The 24,508-nt window shown below is 46.0% G+C and overlaps 1 protein-coding gene across 1 annotated transcript in view; it reads left to right on the top strand.

Moving 5' to 3' along the window:
• Plxna2 (plexin A2) overlaps positions 1-23,999 on the top strand; it is a 173,254-nt gene extending 149,255 nt beyond the window's left edge. Inside the window, exons 15-31 of the mRNA XM_028758728.1 lie at positions 1,174-1,341; positions 1,587-1,680; positions 5,322-5,561; positions 5,978-6,121; positions 6,431-6,665; positions 8,645-8,787; positions 9,301-9,569; positions 11,370-11,436; positions 11,635-11,781; positions 12,367-12,526; positions 12,868-12,971; positions 16,542-16,641; positions 17,661-17,851; positions 18,884-19,053; positions 21,471-21,683; positions 22,265-22,415; positions 23,477-23,999. Coding sequence (XP_028614561.1) covers positions 1,174-1,341; positions 1,587-1,680; positions 5,322-5,561; positions 5,978-6,121; positions 6,431-6,665; positions 8,645-8,787; positions 9,301-9,569; positions 11,370-11,436; positions 11,635-11,781; positions 12,367-12,526; positions 12,868-12,971; positions 16,542-16,641; positions 17,661-17,851; positions 18,884-19,053; positions 21,471-21,683; positions 22,265-22,415; positions 23,477-23,572 — 2,692 coding nt within the window. The 3' untranslated portion in view covers positions 23,573-23,999. The remainder of the gene's footprint in view (positions 1-1,173; positions 1,342-1,586; positions 1,681-5,321; positions 5,562-5,977; positions 6,122-6,430; positions 6,666-8,644; positions 8,788-9,300; positions 9,570-11,369; positions 11,437-11,634; positions 11,782-12,366; positions 12,527-12,867; positions 12,972-16,541; positions 16,642-17,660; positions 17,852-18,883; positions 19,054-21,470; positions 21,684-22,264; positions 22,416-23,476) is intronic.
• The last annotated feature ends 509 nt before the right edge of the window (positions 24,000-24,508 follow it).

Here is a 24,508-nt window from a genome sequence, read left to right on the forward strand (position 1 = left end):
AAACAAACAAAAAGCTAACAAAAAAAATCCACCTAATATTGTCAGCCACAACCATGAGCCCTGAGGATTCAGACTTATGGTGAATTCTGAAGGAATCCACGGATTAGGCCCCAGTCTACCCCATGTTACCCACCTGAGCACTTTGCATTCTAAACTCTGCCAGAGCAAGCCTTGTATTTTTTTTTTTGATTGGTTTGTTTTAGAACATAATTTGTCAATTTTCTTCTTCTTTTTCTTTTTAATAATTTATATTTTTCAAATCATAATTCATTCACACAGGGGTTATAAACACAGAAAGGCAGGACGTGGGGAATGACACTGGAGTGTGGGTGTTTAGAGGGAATACAGATATCTTTCAGAACAGGGTATTGGCTGGGTGAAGGTTCAGGGGACAGATCACTATGACTCTGCCTATGATTTACTTGTCCTTATCTAAGTTGGTATTGTCTGCCAAGGCTACCTATTTACAAGGTCTATGACTACTCAGGCTTGTAAATTTCCGTGAAAACTGCCTGTTTACATTAGCTTATAGCCATCTGTTTCAATGTTTTTCCACAGAGACCCAAGACGTGGTGTTAGTATACATGTATGACAGGCCTATTGCTGATTTTAGGCCTATGTCTGATTTTAGGCCTTCAGTGTATAAGCAGGGCTGCCCCTGACATCTCCTCCCTTCTCTAAGTATAGAAGGGCTGTGGCGATTCTAATCTTGCGAAGGCGGGGATAGAGGCCTGATCTCCTTTGCCGGGCGGTGGTGGCGCACGCCTTTAATCCCAGCACTTGGGAGGCAGAGGCAGGCAGATTTCTGAGTTCGAGGACAGCCTGGTCTACAGAGCAAGCCTTGTATTTTTATCGCAACAGAGGACATGGATATGTATTGACAACCTGACTGGACCCTAAGTGTTGATTAGTCATATTCTAGAAAAAGGAGTTCTCCAAAGTCTCGTAGATCCTTGTCTATACCCATATTCTTTAACCTTTCTACTGTGCTCCCTTCCTAATCCAGCGAAGGTACAGGGAAGGGGCTGATGGACACTGGTAGATATTTCTATAGCACAGAAAATAAGAAAACAGCAGAATGTATCACGGGCCACACATGGGGCGGGGGACATGCCTTTCAAGCTAGTTCATACCCATCTCTTTTGTCTTAACCCTTCTCTGTTTCTCCATCAGGAGGTCAATGAATGAGATTGTATGTGTTTCACCCCCATCCTCCAATGGACTAGGACCAGTCCCTGTCTCCGTGAGTGTCGACAGAGCCCGGGTAGATAGCAGTCTGCAGTTCGAGTATATAGATGACCCACGAGTCCAACGTATCGAGCCAGAGTGGAGCATCACTAGGTGAGTGAGATTGGTGAGGTACATCTAAAGAGATTTGAGGTTATCTGAACACATCATCTGGAAGACAGTGTGATTGGTGTACTGTATCTGGAGAAAGGTGAGGTTAACAGGATTCACCCAAAGGGAAATGATGTTGCAGAGGCCCTACAGTCAAAGGGTGGCTCATACTGGAGACCCTCGTGGTTGAATCTCAGTTTACCAAATTTAAGGGGTTTTTACCTAACCTAGCTTCTGCTTGTTTCCAGTGGGCACACACCCCTAACCATCACGGGCTTCAACTTGGATGTCATTCAGGAGCCAAGGGTCCGAGTCAAGTTTAATGGCAAAGAATCTGTCAATGTGAGTAACCTTTGGTCTTCCCCTTCCCTGGCTTTGGTAGCCATGGCTCTCTGGCATATCTTGCAAGGCCAGGAGCTAAGGGTTAGGTACCTGGATGCCTGACCACTAGACAGGGAAAATGATTGAAGACTTGACTTTATAGTCATGGCTCCACCTGAATCATCCAGAAACAAATGTGATGACATTATAATTTCAGGTGATATAGCAATGGTCTAAAAGTGCTGGCTGCTGAGTTTGATACAGCACAAAAGGGTTATGTTCACTCCAGTGAAAATGTTCCCTTAAAGGATAAATGAGAAACAGCGTGGGAGGTAGAAAGAAGCTCTTCCTCCACATTTAGAAAGTTCTGTATTAGAAGTAAGAATCTGCCATTTATGGGCTATATGGCTCCAACCAAGTCCTTTACCTTCTGTGATTCTGTGCTCCTTGTAGGCAAATGGCTGAAAGACTTGCTTTGCAGTGTCTGAACAGGCCAGCTATGGAATTCATGTCTATACCTAATGTCAGCAGACAGAGAATTCTGACCCACTGGCCAGACGACCACAGCGTCTTCAGTCCTTTGCATAGCTGCATAATTTTATTCCATTTAGCTATGAGTGTTTGTGAATTTCGAAAAGTTCTCTTATTCTGATGAGAACAGAATGTCGGATGAGCAACTGCAAAGTTTTCAGTCTGTTCCTGCAGCACCGTCTCACTCCTTTTAACTGGCGTCTTCTGAACAATATTGTATTCATAATTATAATACAGAAGATGCTGTATTGGCTGTTATTGTTATTGTGAATTACAACTATTACTTCGTGACCTTTGGGATATTGGGAAAGCTGAGATGGACAAGCAAAAGGTGGAATGATGTCTCTCCTTCTATCTCTGACATGTCCAGCAAGCCAAAGCTTCCTTGGAAAACAGAGGGCACAGAAATAACACAATGCTAGGCTAGACCAAAAAAAAAAAAAAAAAGTGTTAAGGATTATCAGGTCCCACACCCTCATTGCCTAGAGGAGAAACTAAGGCCAGATGGATAGATAACTTGCCCCAAGCACAAGATATTCATGGTTATGACTTCCCATCATACTAGACTTAGCCCTTTTAGCTCTGTAAACAGATTCTCCATTCACCCAAGTTCAGAACTGGAATCATAGGAAGAACCTGGACGCTCTCTGCCTCCTGACAGCTAAGTCTCTCCTAAGCCCCCAGTCATTGTTGTTCTGTTAAATTTCTAGAGCCTGAGGTGTGAGGAATGGGAGCCTTGAACTCATACCAAGGGAAGATAACCCATTCCTTCTTCAAAAACTACAGGTTTTAAGATACAGATGTTATTATCATTCCAAAATGGCCAACCAGAATACAACTTACAGATAAATTCTTAAGAGAAGGAACCCCCATGCCAAGGCAGCCTCCTTTCAGGCAGAAAAATAAAGCTTGCTCTAGCTTCTCTTAGTCTTCATAGGAAGGACAGTGCTATAGGGCCAGAGGATTGATTTGTGTATGTCAGTTGGCTCTAAGGCATGAGGGTCTCTTCCTGGCTGCTTGGTACAGAGTCGTGGGCTGGTTAGGGCATGTGAATACTATGACATGAGGTGGTTTGGACTAGGGATGGCTCTGTCATTGGTTTCTATCTACATGCAAGGAGTGCAGCCTAGTTGCAAGGCTTTTGCTATCTCAAAGAATTGACCAAGATGGGGAGGACTTTCTCCCCAGTTAACAGGATCAATATAAGACACCAATACACATAAAATGAGATGTGAATATAGTATAGAGAAAATGCTACAATGTTAGCATGAGGGAGACAAGGGTGACTCCCAAAAGCTCATTTGTCCTCAATGAAAGCAAAACAAAAAAAACAGGGCTTGAGCTTCCCTCTTACATGACATCCTGGAGAAGCCACAGGCCAGGTGAGGTCCCTTCTCTCCTCCAAAGATTCATCCACATCTTGAGGGCTATTCCTTCACTGCCACCATCCTTACTCATATGACTACAGTATTTCGAGGAACTAACTATAGTTCCAACTGCTGGGAAGAATTGGAGGGCTCTAAGACTACATGGTGACCTGCTTGGGAGTAGCTGGGCTCACAGGCCTGGATGATGGAAGGCATGGAGGAAGGCAGTGTCCCTAGAACAGGGCCCCAACGTGCTGCCCAGTGCCTCTGTCTACAGTATGAGGAAAGAAGTACTTTGCCCTTCTGCTGTATTTGGTCCCTGTCTTAGCCTCAGCCTTCCTGGAGCTACCTGTCTCCTTGTGTTCCAAGTTCCCAGTAGACAGTGAGGAGGACTGGCACAACTTTTGGCCTCAAAAATGCAGAGGGTTGTTGGCAAGCTGCATTCATTTAATTACACCTGTTGCTTCTCCTATGCCTATCAGTATCCCCAGATGCACCATGACATGGATATTAAGTTGGAAAGGGACGGAAACTGGTCCCTAGAACAGCAGAAAAGCCAGGGAAGCAGTTTGGTTCAGAAGGTTTAAAACTTGGACTTGAAGTTCTGACATCACTTCTACATACCAGCACTTCTCTGTGCTGTCAACTGTTTCACACAGGCACCGGTTTCTTGTCATGAAGCCTGAGTGTGTTCACACACACACACACCATGCTAGGCAGGATAGACTAGAGTGTTCTAGGCTGTTCCTGTGACCGACCAGTTCCCACAAAGAAAACGAGCTAACTGTGATGCAGAGTAAAATTTAGGAGGAGAGCAAGCTGGAATCTGCTTTTTTCCCCCTTATGCCCTGCAATGGGTCTGTTAGTAGTTTCTTTGGTTGGGTGTTGTCTTAGCCTCAGAACCAACCACTGCAGGAGAGAAGAGCAGATGGTGCTAACCAGGCACCATCTAGTAGACTTTTGATGGCAGATCAGAGGTATATCAAGAGACAAGGGAGAGCATGAACTCAGTGTCACTTATGAGTACAGATGGAGGAGTATGTAGCCAGAAAAAAGAAAGAAAGGCCCTGAGTGGCAGCATTCTGTTTACTGACCACTTTGTGCTGAGGCATTAGCTCAACACTACGCAGGGCACAAAAAGCTCGTCTCACCACTTTCCGTTCCACACTGAATACTCCCACCCCTAGCCCCCACACATACTCCCCCACTGCAACTGTCCTCTTCTTCAGACATTCTTACATCTTCAGTCTTTGCATTTGCTGTCTCCTCCAGCTGAAACTTGTTCCCGCACTATTCTTTGGCCTAGGTAAGCCTCTTGTTCTTCAGATAAAAGCATTCACTGCTTCTGAGGGAAATCTTTCCTGAATCCCGCTTTAGGCCGTGCACACTCACAGACTTTCCAGAGCATCTGGTTCCTCCCACCAGAGTGCTCCTCATCCATTCATGCATTTCACAGGATCGTGCCCTGTGCTGCCCCAGGCTCTCTGTGGAGTAGCTTATAAAGCTTGTTTAATTAATCCAAAGCTATCCCTTGAGACTACTTCATTCTGTGCACTAGACTCTCAGCCCAGTGTCTGCCAGAAAACAGGTGCTCAGAACAGTGTTAATAAATAAATGAGTGGGGTTCAATGCATTGTCACCATAGTTTTTTTAAGGGCCACCTATGTAGTGAAGGAAGTCAAGCAATCAGAGAGTAAGAGGAGATGACGGACCCACCTTCACCCACCAGGTGGTCAGGTTTGAATGCTGCTCTCTGCTTCCCAGGTATGCACAGTGGTAAACACCACCACCCTCACCTGTCTGGCACCCTCTCTGACCAGTGACTACCGTCCAGGTCTGGACACTGTGGAACGGCCAGATGAGTTTGGATTTCTCTTTAACAATGTCCAGTCCTTACTCATCTACAATGACACCAAGTTCATCTACTACCCCAACCCAACGTTTGAACTGCTCAGCCCCACTGGAATCTTGGATCAGAAGCCAGGTTCACCCATCATCCTGAAGGTAGGAAACACAAGTGGGGAAGAAAAGCCTGGAGAGTGGTGGGAGAGAGTGTCGCAGACCCTTCTTTCTTAAGACCACTATGTGCTAGCACATAGAAGTCTTGTTGCACCCCACCTACCCTTAAATACCATGTGTCCTCCCCTCCATCTGTATCTGTCTGTGTTTTGTGTCTCATTTTCCTTTTCTTTATCTTCCTCTTTCCCAAACACCTTTTTTTTTTTTTTTGGTTGGGGGGGGGTGAGGGGAGGGTCTCCTTTCATCTGTGACTGGTTCAAGTCTCTTTAAAAACCAGTCATGGAGGCTTACTGGTTTTTACATTGCTGCCTCACCCTGTCTCCTTTATCTCTTTTTAAGTAGGTAATTAATTTCTGCTTACAAATGCCAATTCTCCTCATTAAGACACCTGTTCTCTACAGGGCAAAAATCTCTGTCCTCCTGCCTCTGGAGGGGCCAAACTCAACTACACAGTAATGATTGGAGAGACACCTTGCACAGTCACTGTGTCTGAGACACAGCTGCTCTGTGAACCTCCCAACCTCACAGGACAGCACAAGGTCATGGTGAGTGAATCTTTTTCTATCTCTTTCCTCTGCCCAACCTCACCGTGTATGCATGAAGAAAGGTTCCCTTCCACCTCAGTTCTGACTCATGCCTTCCGTATTTCCTCATCTCCATGTCCTATGTCAAAATGGATAGTAGTTGGGAACATATAAGTAGAAAGCCAAACCCCAAGGCAGGAGGAATTGCTTAGTATCCAAATACTCACAGCACTGTTGTAGTCTGCCCTGCCACTGCTCACACTGTAATGCTATAGGATATGACAGCACACCAGGGCTCTATACCTGTGTGTCTGTGTGGACAATGTACAGGTTCACGTGGGTGGGATGGTGTTCTCGCCTGGCTCCGTGAGCGTCATCTCCGACAGCCTGTTGACCCTGCCGGCCATCATCAGCATCGCAGCTGGTGGAAGCCTCCTTCTTATCATCGTCATCATTGTCCTCATCGCTTACAAGCGCAAGTCCCGGGAAAATGACCTCACACTCAAGCGGCTCCAAATGCAGATGGACAACCTGGAGTCCAGGGTGGCACTGGAGTGCAAGGAAGGTGAGTGCAGGTGCATCCTCACTTCCTGGACTTCCCCTTCTTCACTAATCTCATCACCCTCCTTACATACAAACCCTGTCTTCATCTCTATTCTCTCTATATATTCTCTTTCTACAAGCCTTCGTATTCTATTCTTCTCCCAGGAACGTTCCCTATACTTGGGATTGGAGAAGCCCCAGGGATGCCCAAGTGTGAAGAGACAGGTCCATTGGCAGTGTTCACGTTCCCTGATCTGCCCCAATTCAGCCCATTATTTTGGCCAACTGTCTCTTCCCTGTCAGGACTAGTTTGTCCTCACAGTAAGAGTCTGCCATGCCTCACTGTCTCAGACCAGATCCTTTAATTGCCGGAGTTTATTCCTTTCCTAATACTTACAGGAGGAGTGCCTTTGCAGAACATGGAAGCCACAGTCAGGAACATAGGAAAGCCCTGCCTCCTTCCCAGCCTGTCATCTCCTAGGATTTGTTTTCTATCTCTACTGTAGACTGAATGTTCCAAAAGCCATACTTGCTGACAGCCTTGGGTATGAATGTGTGTAGGAGTGGAGATTGTGTTTTCTCTCATCTCCCACACAGACACATCCACAGGGTGACTGACAAGCATACCTGGCATTCTCTCAGGCTGAGGACCTAGCAGGCTCTTTGGGTAAACATCTCAATTAGAAATCAAAACATTTTTCCTTTTGTGGCAAGTGGCTTTTCACAAGCAAGCAACTAACTCTTGGACAATGGGGAAGAACTGTACTGGGAGAGATGGGTCAAAACCCTCCCATCTCCCTCATACCCCAGCACAAAGCCTGAAGATTTACCTATTAACCTAGGAAGCCAGGGAGGCACTTGGGACCCCTTCACTGCCTGGACTCACCTGTAGGATGAGCAGTTGACAGCCAAGGTTTTTACATCCTGGTTCTTCTTTCTAGGGGAGGGTGATCTGTTTGTTTATTCTTACCTTTGTTGAACTCCAGAAGTTTTCCTCTTGCTTCTACAAACACCTACTAAAGGGCCTAAGTCATATTGTTCTCTTCTCTATATTTTAGCCACCTTTGCAACTGTAGAAGTTAAAAAAAAAAGGTAGATGTAGAAGACATAGAAAGTCTCCATCTTCTCCTTACAGTATGTTACCCAGATTTCATTCAGTATAATAAGTCCCAGAGGTAGTCACCCAGTAAAGAGAGGAGAGGAGCTGGGAGATAGCTCAGTCACATGCATGAGTGCCTGAGGCTGATCCATACAACCCACATAAAAACAAACAAACAAACAACAACAACAAAATGGCCAGGCATTGTGGCATTGTGGCATTGTGGCATTGTGTGGCATTGTGGCATGAGCACAGGGAAAGCAGAGACAGAAGGATCTCAGCTCAGTGGCCAGCCAGTTTAACCTAATTTATGAACTCGAGGCTAATGAGAGCCTGTCCCTAAGGAGGTGTTTCTGAAGATGTCACCTGACATTATCCTCTGGCTTCCAAAGGCACACATGTCATAGACACTTTTGCACGTATCTATTCACATGCATACATACACACACACACCTTTTTTTTTTTTTTTTTTGAAAAGTTACTTAGGTTGAGTTTGAAATTTTTCTGTATGGTTAGTTAATCCTGCTGCCAAAAGGCCTGTTGGTGAGGCTGCATATAGTGGCTACATATAGTGGCTAAAGTGTGTAGCCAAGCAAAAAGTCAAAGAGAGAAACCCAGAGTCTCACAACTTGCTTAAAGCAAATCCCTAAGATCTTCCTCTGGTTCCATGTGTTCAAATTCCCACCACTTCTAATAGCTTCAAGTTGGGGACCATGCCTTAGGAAATCCTTAATGTCCTATAGTAAACAACCTATAGCAAAAACCTAGGACGCCTTCCTCATTACACTCCTATAACCTACTGCCTCTGTACCGCAGCTTCCTCCTTCAGACAAGCTTTTCCCTCTCTCCTCTCCCCTGACTTGAGTTCCTCTAAGCTTCCCTGTCTTCACCCACTCTCACAGCTTTTGCGGAGCTTCAGACAGACATCAACGAGCTAACCAGTGACTTGGATCGATCAGGAATCCCTTACCTGGACTACCGTACCTATGCCATGAGAGTCTTGTTCCCGGGCATTGAGGACCACCCTGTTCTGCGGGAGCTGGAGGTACTTACTGCCTGTCTTCTAATGATGCAGGCCAGGGGGTTTCAGGAAATCCAGGGGCCAGGATAGAGTTATGAAGGAAAAGAGTCAGTAGTTTATAACAGCTTTAAAAAAGAATGGGGGGGGGATTGGTGGGGAACAGTAGTTTGTGATAGACTTAAAAATAATGACTAGGGGCTTCTTTGTACATTTGTTGGTTTGTTTACTCAAGAGAATGAGTCAGGGCAGAGGAAATGAAAGGGCAATGAATAAGCTTATGGATCACCTCCCGGTGGATCCTTTGGGAAGTGAGGGACATCTGTTGCCAGTGCTGTTCAGAACCTCACCACCCAGACAAGTAGAGAGGAGCCAGAAGACTATAACCTTCACAGAACAACCCCCAACAGCAGAGTTGGCGGATTAAATGGTTGCAGTACTCAGGAAGAGGGTCCTAGAGCAGGCATTATCACCAGCGTGTCCTAAGGGCCTGGGGCACATCCAGAGCCTGTCCCCTGAAGGTTATCCTGCCTACTTCAGGTACAGGGAAATGGACAGCAGCATGTGGAGAAAGCCCTGAAACTCTTCGCCCAGCTCATCAACAACAAGGTGTTCTTGCTGACTTTCATCCGCACCCTGGAGCTCCAGCGAAGCTTCTCCATGCGAGACCGCGGGAATGTGGCCTCTCTCATCATGACAGGCCTTCAGGGTCGCCTGGAATACGCCACTGACGTCCTCAAGCAGCTGCTCTCTGACCTCATTGACAAGAACCTGGAGAATAAGAACCACCCCAAGCTGCTTCTCCGCAGGTCTGACCCACAGTGGGAGAAAAGGCAGTTTTAAGTTATAGACCTTGCCAGATAGGCTCCCGATTATCCTCACTCCCCTGGAGATGGCTTTCATGAAGGGTTGCTTGTGTCCTTCTTATACCAGCCCAATATGGCGTGTGATCTTTTGCTGGTCCTGGGAAACCAGGTGACTTCCAACCCAAGTACATGGCCTGTCTCGGGACTCAGCCTGAATCCCAATCTACTTGTCTCTGTGACCTCACACCATGGGTGCTGCCTTTTTGTGGTTTGGTCTTCTCATAAACGAGATAAGAGAAATACCTGTCTCTGCTTCCAGACCTGTGTGCCTGAGCATGGTGCCACTGTTGACTGAAATGAATCATACACCTTACTTTCTCCATCTCAGTGGTCACAATCCCAGTGTCCAGACACCCCGTTTGTGGCCACCATATTGGACAGTACAGGCAAGCAATTTCCCATCCTCATGTTTAGTTCGGATAGACATGCTGGGTTAGAGATTAGGAGCAGATTCAGGGCCCAGCTTCCTAGCCTGGAATTGCTAGCATATACCACCTACCTCAGTTGCCACTTCCCTAGTAGGGCACAGGTTTTGGAGACCCTCTATCTCTTCCTGCACCAACCCTCAGTTGAGGTCATAATGAGCCCAGCACAAATTTAGGGGTCCAAGCAGCAGGAATTGAGTCTGCCACCTCCACTCAGTCTCTTCTGTACCTTTGCTCACTGGTCTTGATCTTTCAGGCCACACATGGGGTGGCTCTGTTTTATAAGCACTGAGGCCCCATCCTGCGGGTCTGAGCACTGGAAGCTCTCATTAAGAGCTGTTGTATTTAAATTAGAGCTAATCTCCAACACAATACTGGAAGAGGGTGCTGGGAGGGCCCAGAGAGAAAGCTGCAATCTCTTCTGCCTTTGTCACTCTCTCCCAGCCCTTATTGCTAAGCAGCCCTGGCTTTTACATCAGCCCGAGGGTATAATTTGCATCACGTGTAGAGAGTTAAAATACCCCTTCACGTCCCCATCAACAAGGTCTGTCACTGCTTTGCTTTGTTACTTCCCAAGTTCCCATAGCTGCAGCCTGGGGTGGGGGAGGGGAAGGAGGTGGTGCTTAGAGAAACAGATCCACCCCTGTTGGCTAAACTCTTAAGCACTGCTTTCCACCTAAAAGCCTAGAGAGCATGTGAATCACAGGCCTAATCATTCATATTTACCTAGTGTTTTACTGTGCAGAAAGTGTTATCTTTTGCACTTTAAATATATTCACAGATTCACCTCTAATAATTGAAAGTGTGAATTCATTATGACTGTGACTTACCCAAAGTTATAGAGTCAGTAAATAATATAGCCTGGATTGGAACATGGCAATCTATGTTTAGAGAGGCAGGTCCCTGGCATGTACTACAGAGTCCTTGAGTTGCAGAAACCATAGAGGACCAGGCAGGCTCTCTTCATTACCAGGAGACCTGAGGGAGTAAGGAACTAGTCCTTTCCAGCCTGTGGGATAAGCATTTGTCTGCAACCCACATCAGGTGTCACCAACAGTTTGTAATACCACAGAGCAGCAAAAATAAAATATCTTGACTTTCTAGAGTCTTAGAAAATTAAATCTTGAGAAACGACCTCCCAGGCAATTTTCCATTAAGTATAGGAAAGAGCTCATTCCTGGCCAGTCACTTCCAATTATTGCTGGAGTTTGCTTGGGTTGCTAAGGTCCAGTCTTAGCCCTATGCTCTCTTACACACACATGACAAGCCTAGGTATACCACCAGTCACCTGTGTAACTGGCTCCTCTGCCTTCTCCAGGACTGAGTCTGTGGCCGAGAAGATGCTGACCAACTGGTTTGCTTTCCTTTTACACAAGTTCCTGAAGGTAAGAGGGAATGGGCAGGGCTGGAGCAAACCACACACCCTGGCCTTGGAAACAGCATGGAGACCTGTTCTTCAGAGACAGGGATTCCTTGGCATGACTGCTCCCAAGCAAAGCAGACCTGGCCTCTCTCCCCTGACTTTAGAGGCAGTCAGGAAGAGCCAGACAAGATCCATATTCTCTGACCTGATATGCCCACAGGAGTGTGCTGGGGAACCACTCTTCATGCTGTACTGTGCAATCAAGCAGCAGATGGAGAAAGGCCCCATTGATGCTATCACTGGTGAGGCCCGATACTCCCTGAGTGAAGACAAACTCATCCGGCAGCAGATCGAGTACAAGACTCTGGTGAGGAGCCCAAGAGCCCCGGTACCACCTGTGACTGTCCCTTCTCTACCTTCTAGCCAATGAAACCATTTATCAAAACGAGGCTTGGGGACCAATCTGGGCATATCAAGTATATAAAGAGGAAGGCAGATTTCCCCTCATCTGGTGAGCCAAAAGAGCTGCCTGTGCCTCAGTTTACTCAAGATGATATTGAGGGAGAACAAGTTCACTCACCATTAGGGAGTGCAAAATCAGCAAGGAAAGAAAGTGTGTGTGCTGGTCTCTAGTGTAGACGCTTTGAGGACAAGTGAGGCCAGCCCTTGACACCCATGGATCTATCTTGATGGAGCTTTTCAGGTGCCTCACACTACGCTTACCCCAGCCCATCTAAGAAGTAGATTACCTCTTTCTCGAGAAAGGATTAACACCTTGGCTTCAGCTCTTACAGTAGATGGCAGGAAGAAGAGGAAAAAACCAAGTCTCAGAATAGAGAACCACATTCTTCTCATTAGGAGAACGAACCTTGGAAAACGGTTCTGAGGCCTCAGCTTCTTCCCACACTACTTCCCAAGTGTGTCCATCTCACCCTTGATCCCCTACTTACAGATCCTGAACTGCGTCAACCCTGATAATGAGAATAGCCCCGAGATCCCAGTGAAGGTACTCAACTGTGACACCATCACTCAAGTCAAGGAGAAGATCCTCGATGCCGTGTATAAGAATGTTCCCTACTCCCAGCGACCAAGGGCTGTGGACATGGACCTGGGTAGGAAGGCTGGCACTAAACTAGGAGGGCAAGAGGGGGGCATGGCTTCCAAGAGAACTATCAGGCCGTGAGGTAGTTAGGGAAAGGGATGTGAAGTTCTGCCTGATGCACAGCCCCCACAGGAACATGACTAGATCCTGGCCAGGTGAAGGCAATGGGAAGCACTTCCCCTCTTCCACGTTTGCCTAGCACCCTCCCCCAACCTCTGCCCTTTAGATGTCTAAAAGCTCTGCCACTGATGTCAGCCAATGGAGACAAGGTTCCTAAGTCTCTAGAGGACACAGACTGGGTGACCCTGTCTGCTCTTATACCCTTACACCCATACCATCCTTTCCACCCAGAGTGGCGTCAAGGCCGGATTGCCAGAGTGGTGTTGCAGGATGAGGACATTACCACCAAGATAGAGGGTGACTGGAAGCGGCTCAACACACTGATGCATTACCAGGTAAGGGAAGACCCTCCCTGTGGCCTCCATCCCCGAGAATGGCCTCTTTTCTCTGTTAGAAGGCCTCAAAGGCCAGCAACATACTTTCCTCTCTCCACTTTCTTCCCTGGGTCTAGAAGAGTGATGTTTAGCTTTGAGTGCCCAGTAGATTAATTGGGGGAACTTGCAAAAACGTTGTCTCTAAGACTGCCTTGGTAATCCACCCATATGTATCTCTATAGCTATACAAGGAACAACATATTGCAAAATCCTATACCTGGACAGCTCCAGAAAGGTGTCTTGTGCTCATTTAGCTAGCTTCTTACTAATGCCATCGGCTCTCTGACTTGTAGCAGAACAGGCACAGACTTGTCTTCAGCCCTTAAAATCCACAGTAACTGGAAAAAATTAAATGCTCTTACTTTTTACCTGCATGGAGTGCCTCAGCAGGTATGTAGATTAGATTCAGAATAGAAGGTGACAATGAATATGTTTGTAATACTGCCAGACACATGGAATGAACAGTCATAAAAATCTCAGCAGAAGAATATAAGCATCTACCCAACCCTGCTTTCTTCCCGTGGTAATCACTCCAAGCTTAGGGGTCTCTGTAAGATGAAGCACAGGTAGACACATTGGGATTCAGGAGAAGCACTAAAATAGGAACTGGAAATGAGAGACACTGAGGAAAATTAAGCCAACCAGAGGAAGTGCCTTAGGCTGTAAGACCCATGGGACTGAGATTAATGATATCCTCCTATGTGTCTGGTTTACAAAGACAGGCATGCAGAGAGGCTGACAGACTAGGGTGAGTTGCCAATAACCAGCCATTGGGAGACCCTGAAGCTGGCCAATTGCCTTAAAACACAAAAGAAGCTGGGGGTACTGGGGATACCCCAAAGCACTCCTCTCTGCATCCCCATGCTACACCTGGGTCTCGGTCTCAAGTGATAGAAAGTGTATAGACACCTGTGTTCTATCCCAACACCCACCCTGCTGCTGGGATTCTATAATTTCTCCAAACCTTAAAATATTTATGTACTGAAGGTAATATCTATAACAGGGAAGGCATACAAGTAGCTGAAAGATTTAGAAACAAGTGTTACAGACTCGAGATTTGCACTTACAAGCAGAAGTAATCAAATCATTATGTGTTAATTCCGTGTAAGCACACACACAACCGCCTTCACATTGGTGAGCACACCTAGAACAATGTATGGACCGATTAGAGGTGAATGAGAAAGCCCAAAAGAGACCAAATCTGTGCCACCAAATCTTGTTCCTGAAGGGCAGGAATTTACTTCTATCCATCTTTGATACCTTAAGGCTTGTTTCTGTTACCCAACCTATATATTCCAATAAGAATAGACTGCCCCTTCCTTACTGTGGTCCTCCGACAAAACACTTCAAATTTCCTCGTGTCATTTATCATTTATATATTCATTCGTTCGTCAAATATTTACTGAGCTTTACCGAGTGCAAGGCACTTTGCACTCCCTAGTTCTGAGTGACAGAGGCAGCAGGGAGTCTTCCTTCCTTTGAAAGATTATACAAAATGGCAACATGAGTACCAACACACGCTGAGTGCTCACAGGGTACTAGGTACTTTACCTGTCCTAATTTCTTTAATAATCATCACAACAATAATTACCAGACATGATTATTATCCCCAGTGACAAATGAGACAACCAAGGCCCAGAGAGGCTGGTAAGTGGTGATAGAGCTAAGATCAGACCGAGGCAGGTATTTTGAGCATAGGTTTGTACCACCTATTGGCTGAAAAAGAGCCAAAAAAAAAAAAAATCAAAAAACAGAAAAACCAAAAACCAAAAAAACAAAACAACAAAAACCCAACTGGAGTGGGGTGGGGTGGGGTGGGGTGGGGAGACAGAGACAAAGAGACAGACAGACAAACACAAACCAAGAGAAGTAGCTTTATAACTAGGCTTGGCATTGGTCACATTAGTTACCTTGTGAATTTCCCTAAAGATGACAAAAAACAGTACAGAATGCCATTGTTTGCTGGGAACTCTCACTTTCACCTTCACTTTCATCAGGTTTTCAGAGAAGCGTTTCTATTTTGTGGGTGGCAAGAATTCTTGAGAACAGGGCTAATGCCCCTCACCCCTCCTCAATCATAGACTAAGTGCTGTTAGTACACATAGCTGGCAAATCCAGAGATTCTCCATCAGAGCACCGGCACCTCCTTGGAACAGTGATGGCTGCACGGAGCTCAGAACCCAAGGGCTTACCTACTCAGCCCTCTTGCTCTTTTCCCTGGAGTCAAAGGCTTTTGGAGCCCCTGCAGAAGAAAATCATCTTAATTAACAAAGAGATGAGTAAAAAACTGCCTGGGCTCCTGTAGATTTATAGGGAGGGTAAAATTAAACACCATCACTAAAGCTGGCTATCAGGGAATCTCGTTAGCACTAATGTTCATTTATAGTTTGACTTCTCAACATTTAATTCTTTTTTGGTGGGAGAGAAGAACTGACAATTTAAGACCCAGAAAGATGGTTTTATGGCTGGTGCAGCTATAAATCAAACTTACAAAGTTCATAAAAATTGTTAAAATAAAAAATGGTTTAATAGGAATGTTTTATGGCCCATAACATTATTATAGCTGTTTTATTCCCTCTGCGTTAGGGGTTTAATTGGATCACCACAATTCTGGGGATTCTCCGTTTTTATTAGATAGAGGGCAATCTTAAATCAAGATGGCCCCAAATGTCTTCTCTATGGCTCCTTATTCATCGGCCCTCCTCTAACTGTCGGGTGCTAGGCCTGGCATCTTCTCAGAGGACAGGGCACTGTGCCATCTTTCTCCCAACTCCCCAAGGGCAGATGCACTTTTGGTGAAACTATTCAAGGTGGCCAACTCATAATATAACAAAGGCCAGGAGAAAATTGGAGCCAAAGGAAAAGACGGGGCTTACACCAATGTGACTTGTAGTAAAATCCCAAATTAGGAAATAGACTGAGGAGAATGTGTGCTCTGGAGATGACAGGTCTGAAGAAAAATATCAACTCCTTAGTACATTAATGATGAGGCCCTGAAGCAGTGATTTAGCCCACCCCTGCTGCTATTCTTTCATCTGTAAAATGGAAATCGTCATCCATAACACAAGATTGATGGGAGGCTGAATTTAACCCTTCTGCCCAATAGAAATAAAGTGTGTCATTCTAAATTTTTCACTAGTCTCATTAAAAATACAGAAACAGGATGTTGAAATAATGTTAACAATATACATTTATTTAGCTCATCTTAAAAGAATTAGTTTAAGTGTATAATCAATGTCAGATTTATTAATGACATCATTTGTATGCTTTCATTCATACTAACTTTCTGAAATTCTCTCTCTCTCTCTCTCTCTCTCTCTCTCTCTCTGTGTGTGTGTGTGTGTGTGTGTGTGTGTGTGAACTTGCATGCTTAGTTGAGGCTGGCTACATGTCAGGTGATCCAGAGATATAAAAGGCAATAATGATTGTTTGTAATATTTCTGAACTTCTATTGACCCCACACTCCCTAGAAGTACTTAACTGCTCGAGACACTTCAGTTCTCTCATGTTGTCTTTTTGTGCCCTCCTTAGGTGTCAGACAGATCCGTGGTGGCTTTGGTCCCTAAGCAGACCTCCTCCTACAACATCCCTGCCTCTGCCAGCATCTCTCGGACGTCCATTAGCAGATACGGTAAGCAGCCAGAGTGCAACTAAGAAGCTCAAGGTCTAGGCTTCTGTGATACTCAGAGACCATCTTAAGAGAAGACCCTGATGCTGCCATGCCTTCACACAAAGGTACTGGCTTATCTGTCCCCTTCCTGAGGAGTCTTAAGGGTCATGTGTCTCCTTTGAGAAGAGGCAGCAGGTAAAAGAGTTAGTGTAGCAGGTGTATACCTGATCAGAGGTTCTCCTATCCCACTTTATAGCTGTGGACCCAGTTGAATGGGTAATTATAGCCTCTTTTGTCAAAAGGGTCTTAGTTTGGGACACAAAATTGATCATTCTTTTACGTCCATTCCCAGCCTCCTCTGAGCAGCAAGCTACAGTCTTGCTTTGTCTGTTTTGGTTGCATGTACATTCAAAGACACTAGACTAGCCACCTGAAAGAAGCTACAGGACATAAGGCGGTAGTTCCAAAAAGGGTTCAGAAAATAGATTCAAGGACTCCAAAAGAAGTACCAGATAACACCAAAGAGGATCATTACAACCTGAACCCTTATTCTTTAGACTTTTTTCTAAGACATGGGTTCTATGTGTAGCTGTGGCTGTTTTAGAACTAGCTCTGTAGACCAGGCTAGCCTCTAACTCACAGAAATCTGCCTGCTCTGCCTCTTGAGTGCTGGGATTAAAGGTATGAGCCACCACTGCCCGACACTATCTAGACTTTCTAGAGTGCTTGTGTGTACACATCCAGCTGACATTTTGCCTAATTATTGCCCATTGCTGGAAACATCAGATTCGAGGGAATTCCCAAATTCTCACTAGTGTCTGAGCTCTTAAAATTGCTAAATCTTTTTTTTGTAGAAATTTTAGGCTCCTCTCTCCAACCAAGGATCCATAAAACTATTCACCAAATATGTAGTCCCAAGAGTCCTTTCAAGGTGAAGCAGTTTTATTCTGAATAGATGTAGCAGGAGGATGGCATTCCTGAAGGATGCTTCCAGCAGGAGTTTGGCCTGCCTCACTCTGGCTTTTCCTACCTTCTTCCAGACTCTTCCTTCAGGTATACAGGTAGCCCAGATAGCCTCCGGTCCCGAGTCCCCATGATCACCCCAGACCTAGAGAGTGGTGTCAAGGTCTGGCATCTGGTGAAGAACCATGACCATGGTGACCAGAAGGAGGGCGACCGGGGCAGCAAAATGGTGTCTGAGATCTACTTGACCCGACTTCTAGCCACCAAGGTAACTCTTGCACTACCTAGGCCAACCTGTTTCCTAAACTTTGGCACAAACACCCATGCTACAGATGCTTCTGATTGCCTCTACCAACTCTGCCTTGTATACCTGCTTGCTAGTTGAGTGGGAGAAAAAAAAACAGCTGTACCGGCAATTTAAGGAAAGTCTAACCCTCCCTACCCAAATGTGTCTTAGGCTGAGAGAAGATAAGGGCAGGATCCTTTAGCTTTCCCAGGAGAAAACAAACAAATCCTTCAGGGATGCTATACTTTAGAGACCAGGCTGGATCCCAGAGTCTTTCCCTACTGATCCCACTGCAATGCTGCAGGAACTCTGACATAGTGGCTTAAAGCTCTCAGACTTTCTCCCAGAATGGTCCATAACTATTCTATCAGACTCATGTCTTCATTTTTGCCTTGTTAAATATGCCCAGCATATCAAACACCAAAACACATCTGAGAAAGTCGGGAGTTCAACTAGTCCCCAAAGTCTGTCTTAAACCTATTCACTGGGACCCAGGTCTAGGCTTCTCACTGCCTCTAGAACCCATGAAGCCGGTGGATCAGGGCTGTTCCTTGGTTCTCCTGAAGCTAACCCTCAAGCCTATGCTGCTCACACTAACACCAGAAAGCTATTCATGCTTCTTGTCAGACCCCACTCTACCCTCCAGTCCCCAGCAGGGTGCAGACTCCCAGACCACCCCCTAAAGACTATGCCACCAGCCTTAGTCCTCACATTTATTCTAGGACATTCACTTCCTATCTTCCCATCAAATGCCCTGGGCTCGTACCTTCAGGGCACACTGCCACAGATGAGAAGAGAGATTCATTCTATGGATTCTCAGACTTGTCAGTCACTCCCAGCTCCACAATATCCCACCTAGTATCTACCTCACTCCTGCCCCTCTACCTACACACTCTTGCATTTCTGACAAATTTCCAAGGTAAGATGGGTCCAAGGCCCCATCTGGCATGCCTTCTGCTGCCCTCTGATACCCACCTACCATTTCACCATTCCCCTCCCCACTTTCTCCCACAGGGCACCCTGCAGAAATTTGTGGACGACTTGTTTGAGACCTTGTTCAGCACTGTGCATCGGGGTAGTGCTCTCCCCCTAGCCATCAAGTACATGTTTGATTTCCTGGATGAGCAGGCAGACAGACACAGTATCCATGACACAGATGTGCGGCACACCTGGAAAAGCAACTGGTAACCCCAGGGGAGACCAATGGGAGTGCCACCTTGGGAGGACCAGCATTTGGGTGGCCGGTCGGGGACAGCAGAGGCTAGAGATAAGAGGTAGAGATGGGGGACTGGGTTATCTGGCTCCTGGAACACAGCACAACACACACACACACACACACACACACACACACACACACACACACACACCACACTGCAGAGTCAACATCATCTCCAAGGCTGCTTGCTCCAAGTGGGCCTTGCCTGGCCTGAGCTTTGCATACACTTTTGAGCTCTGCCTTACCACTGTGACCCTTCCCTTGGTAGAACTGCTCCCTTTGATGTAGAATCTTCCAGTTATCAAGAGGAAGAAGCTAGGGAATATATACAAAGCTGTGTGTGAAACCTACAATGGAGCTTTGCAGTCTATCGCTATTGAACCTTCTGAGAGATGCACTTCTGAGCTGGGACCCTTAATAAAGATGGCCAGCTCTGAGGATGAGGCTGGTTCTTGCTAGACTCCACAGATCCACAAGTATGAGATTGCATTGCAGACTTGATCTCTTAAAGCCATGTTTTAACTCCAGCAGCATAGCTTTCAGGAAACAACAGAAAGAATGTCCTGAAGGAATGGTTTTTGTTCAAGTCACTTCCACATCCAGATTAGTGGTGGGAAAAGCAGCTTCTGATAGCGCCTAGCGTGGAACTTTTCCCTCCCAGGTTTTAGGCCTGGACTACAGACCATGGTAAGGACTAGCTTATAGATCAGACAAGACTTAGCCAAGAGCCAGAGTCAAAAGGCTTCCTCTAGGACTGAGCACAAAGGAGAGAAACATTTGGATTGGGCAGGAAGCCCACACAGCTGTCTGGAGTCAGCAATCCCCAGAAAACAGAGCTGACACAGATGGGTTCAGGCTGTCATTTGGAAGTCAAAAGTCCTAGCAACCAGCAAAATACTTTGAGAGAGCCAATGGGGCCTTGGAATAGACGTTCATTCTTTTGATGTTGTGGCCCTGGTCATCTGCAATTTTTGGTAACAGTGGAGCGATGCAGTTCACTGGCAGTAGATGAAGAATGTTCAGTAAGCTCTTCCAAAGCAGATCCAGGGTATCTCCTCAGCTCTGAAGGATATCAAGCCCAGTACTGGGACTAGCTGTTTGGTTAAAATCAGGAGAAAGTTAAAGGTTATTCATTTCTCTGTGCCTTCTGGCTAGACTCAAGCAACAGCAGTGCACCCCTCCCCCAGTGTGAGAGTGTGATACAGCCAAGTCATGTGGCTTACACCTCACATAGCAACAGTCTCAGGAGAAGAGCTTAGATGTGTCCAGCTCTGCCAGAGGAGGACAGGACAGAAGAGCTCTGCCAAAGCTGGCTGAGGCAGCTCCTCCTAGGTTTCAAGGAAGGGTTTGCAGGTTGGAGGACAAGCAGAATTTACAACAGGCTTGGGAGGGGGGTAAACACATTTACAATACCAATCATTATAAAGACACTTGGAAAATTTGGAGTTGGTGAAGTCAGCAGAATTCACAGAAAAGAATAGCGAAAGCTAAGGACACTATCTTGGGCTAGAAGGGCAAGCCCACGACAGAGTTCATGCCACACAGGCATCAGAAGAGTCAAGGCTGGAGGGCAGCTGGAGAAGACAGACTTCAGAAAGAGGCAAAACAGTAGCTACAGAAGCTGTTTTGAAGGCAGGCAATGGGCTTACTGCCTTATGGCCTTGGGAACATTGAAGGCTCTTCCTCTCTGCCTTTAGATTCCAGAGTCTCAAAAGCAGTCTTCTAACTGCCCTTGAGTTCCTTTTGGGAAAAACTCAGAGCCACAGTGAGCCATTCTCTCTTGGAATACCAGCAACAGGTCCTTCCCTTCCCTCTGCCATGCTGAGACACAAAAAGCCCTGGAGGTGACCCCTGAAAGAAATTACCCCATGAGCAACCTGTCCTCTGATCCATTACTGAGAAGTGGCTCACAGTGGCAGCCTAGCTCCAGATGGTAGTGCCGCCACTGAGGGAATACTTACGACTGCCTGACCATTTCATCCTTTTATACAATGGCCATGACCACTGTGAGCGACTGTAGGAACTTGATGGGTTTGTCTGAAGCCTTGAGGAAATTGTGTTGTTTTCTGTAGTTGACCTTCCCCTGGAGCACCGAGGCCTCTAGAAAAGCCTATCAAGAAGGGACAAATCCCAGACACACTCACCCCTCAGCTGTTAGGGAGCAGAGTAAATGCCTTGGTATGAGAAGACCAAAACCACTTTGTTTTCTCCTGCATCTGGGAGCATCATGAGATGAGCAACCAGCTCCTATTGGACCAGTTTCTGAGTTCATTCCCTTCTCTTTTAGAATGTAATATCTGCTCTACCATTCAGCAGTAAGGGAAAGGTGTCAGTAAGGGGCAATGTCAAAGTGCATTTATCAAGGTCCTCTACCTTTTCCTACAGCCTTCCACTTCGTTTCTGGGTGAATGTCATCAAGAACCCTCAATTTGTATTTGATATCCACAAAGGCAGCATCACAGATGCTTGCCTCTCTGTGGTAGCCCAGACCTTCATGGACTCCTGCTCGACATCAGAGCATCGACTGGGCAAGGACTCACCTTCCAATAAGTTGCTCTATGCCAAGGATATCCCCAGTTACAAGAACTGGGTAGAAAGGTTAGTAGTTCCCTCAAGACACCCACTGTGGGCATCAGTGACCACTGAAGACCATGACCTCATATCCCCTATGATGTGGGAAGGAAGGGGGCTTTGTGTCCTGACAAGTCTTATAAATACCATCCTAATTAACACTTACTGAGCATGTAAACATTATCGTGATAAGGATTTTGTATGTATTGTTTCACTGAAATATCCAAATGGACAGTTGTACAATAGCTGCTATGGTTATCTGTATTTTACTAATGAATGAATGGAGGTATAGAAAAGCTATGTAACTTGTCAAAGCTCAAGAGCTACAAGGTAGAGGAGCTGAGATGTGAACACAAGGAGTCTTGCCTGAGTCTGGGATTTTGACTACTCGGGACCCAGCAGCTCTTAGCTGACTGGAATGTCCTTCAGAAACTTGGACTGCATCTTAGACTCACACCTCAGCTTGAGGCAGGGGCCATATCAGAGAAGAGATAGAAGTCAGGAACAGTGTGGACCTCTGGCTCTATCCTCCCGAGGGACTCGGACCAGGGTGGGTACTGGTAGTTGTTTGCTGAACCCCCATCATAGGCCTGTCCTGTCCACGGCAGATACTATGCAGATATTGCAAAGCTCCCAGCCATTAGTGACCAAGATATGAACGCCTACCTCGCGGAGCAGTCTCGTCTGCATGCCACAGAGTTCAATATGCTGAGCGCCCTCAACGAGATCTACTCCTATGTCAGCAAGTACAGTGAGGAGGTAAGACAGGGGCTCAAGGGCGGAGACCCACCTGCAACTTGTTCTAGGCCCGGAAAAACAGTAGTAGCAGTCAGTTTAAAAAGTCACTACCTACAGTCAAACTCACTGAACCCCAAATCATCATCCTTTCTTTACAAAACAGCCCAAACTCTGCTGATTCCTTCAACACCTCCCTGTGCACTATCTCCTCTCACTCAGGGATTATATGACTAATTTTATCCTTTCTTAAGCAATGAATAGAAATATCATTTTACCCTTGGGCAGATCTGGTCAGATTCAGATAGACTGGTGGACTTTGATGTGAACAGAAGTTAACCAGGAAGGTGACAGGCCATGCATTACCACTAGGCTTAAAGAAAGAAGTTGCAAAATAATAGTAGCCCGCTCTTAAGGTAACTCTAAGATATGTTTTAAGCATATGAGAGCTGTCTGTACATGCATATATTCCTACATGTGTTTGTAGATGTGTGTTCTCCATCATGATTTTGTGGCATGCCACCCATATGGCAGTGGTCTCACCAGAGTAAATGCAGCTGAAAAATTCCTGTGTGACCCCAGAGTCATCTGTACCTCATAGTACCCACAAATATATGGTTATGCTATATAAATGAGCCCACCAAGCTGCTGGTTATGCAGCTTACAAGACTAGGTACAGTCTGTGCTCTTAATAGTAAGTAACTGTGTAACTAGTGCATAGACTATGTTTACCATGCTATGCTATGCCTTTGTTAGTGTTTTAGAGCACACTCCTACTTATAAAAGCAGGGGCATACATCGCATATGTGTTCTCTTGTATTTGATTCAATCTACTGCATGTGAGTACTCTGGGGTGTTCTTCTGATGACAAAGCCATGGTAGGACTCTTTTCTCTGAAAGCATCCTCACAGTTAAGTAAAGTATGACTACGCATAGATCTTTTCACTGAATCATGCCAGCTATTTGACATTACATTCCTAAAGGCAGAATGGAAAGGTAGAGGGACAGATGCCAGGTTGATGACGCCAGAAAGTTATGCCTTTGAAGCTGAGTCTTGAGTTACCTGCCTTTGTTTTGCCCCTTAGCTCATCGGGGCACTAGAGCAGGATGAACAGGCCCGACGGCAACGACTGGCCTACAAGGTGGAGCACCTCATCAGCGCCATGTCCATAGAGAGCTGAAAGGAAGACATCCTGTTCCTGGAAGAAAGACTCATACACGCTATCACACTGGCATCTCAAAAGGAAAGATGGGATGAGTGAAGGGTATCAGGCCCCAGAGCTGGCTGTCCTCTAAAACCTCACTGAGAGAAGAAGGAAAGGCTCCACTGTAATGGCAGCCATATTTCATCACAGCCGGTTCCTTCCAGAAGGACAGTGAACACTACCCATCACAGTGTGAGCTCAGGACACTACGGGCAAGGAGAAGGTGGCCCTTTAAGCTGAGAGGCTTGAGCCAAATGGTTCTGCCTCTGTGACCGCTGCTTTGCATGAAGACTCATTTGATGTATATTGGGAAATAATGAGAACTTTATTTAATTTTTTAAGAAAAAGGGAAAAAATACAGAAATAAAACAAGACATAAATCCTCCCTGTCCATCCCGTCCAACTTTTGTTTAATTTGATTTCTGTTCCCTTCTCAGTAATATTTCTCCCTCCTTCTGTAACATCTTTCTCAATGTCAGAAAAATGCCTGAGAGATGCTGAGTAGAACTAGTATGGAAAAGCTCCCCTCTCCCTTGAACTGAGAGGAAGAAGGAGAATCAGGAAGGAGCAGAAGTTCATACTAAACATTTGGCGAATAAGCCAGGAAGAACTGAATCCCACCACAGCCAGACGCACCTGAGAACTGCAGGCCTCTGTGGTGGGAACTGTGGAAGCTGATCAGATCTACCTGCTAAGAGGAAACTGCCTTCCATGCTGTGCCCCTGTGTATCCTCATCTCCTAAGAGAAGGAAGTACCCAACAAGGACCTGTGGGAACACCTTTTCTTTGTTTCACTTAATCCCAAGCCTCAACAAATGAGGAGTTGGTCTTTGGTACTTTTCCTTTTGGTTTCCCCAGAATTGATATCAGAAAGGCAAGAGGTGAGGCTTTCACAGAACAGCCACCTCCTCC

The sequence above is a fragment of the Grammomys surdaster genome, unplaced genomic scaffold (genome assembly GCF_004785775.1).
Source record: "Grammomys surdaster isolate TR1022 unplaced genomic scaffold, NIH_TR_1.0 130, whole genome shotgun sequence".
Classification (NCBI taxonomy): domain Eukaryota; kingdom Metazoa; phylum Chordata; class Mammalia; order Rodentia; family Muridae; genus Grammomys; species Grammomys surdaster.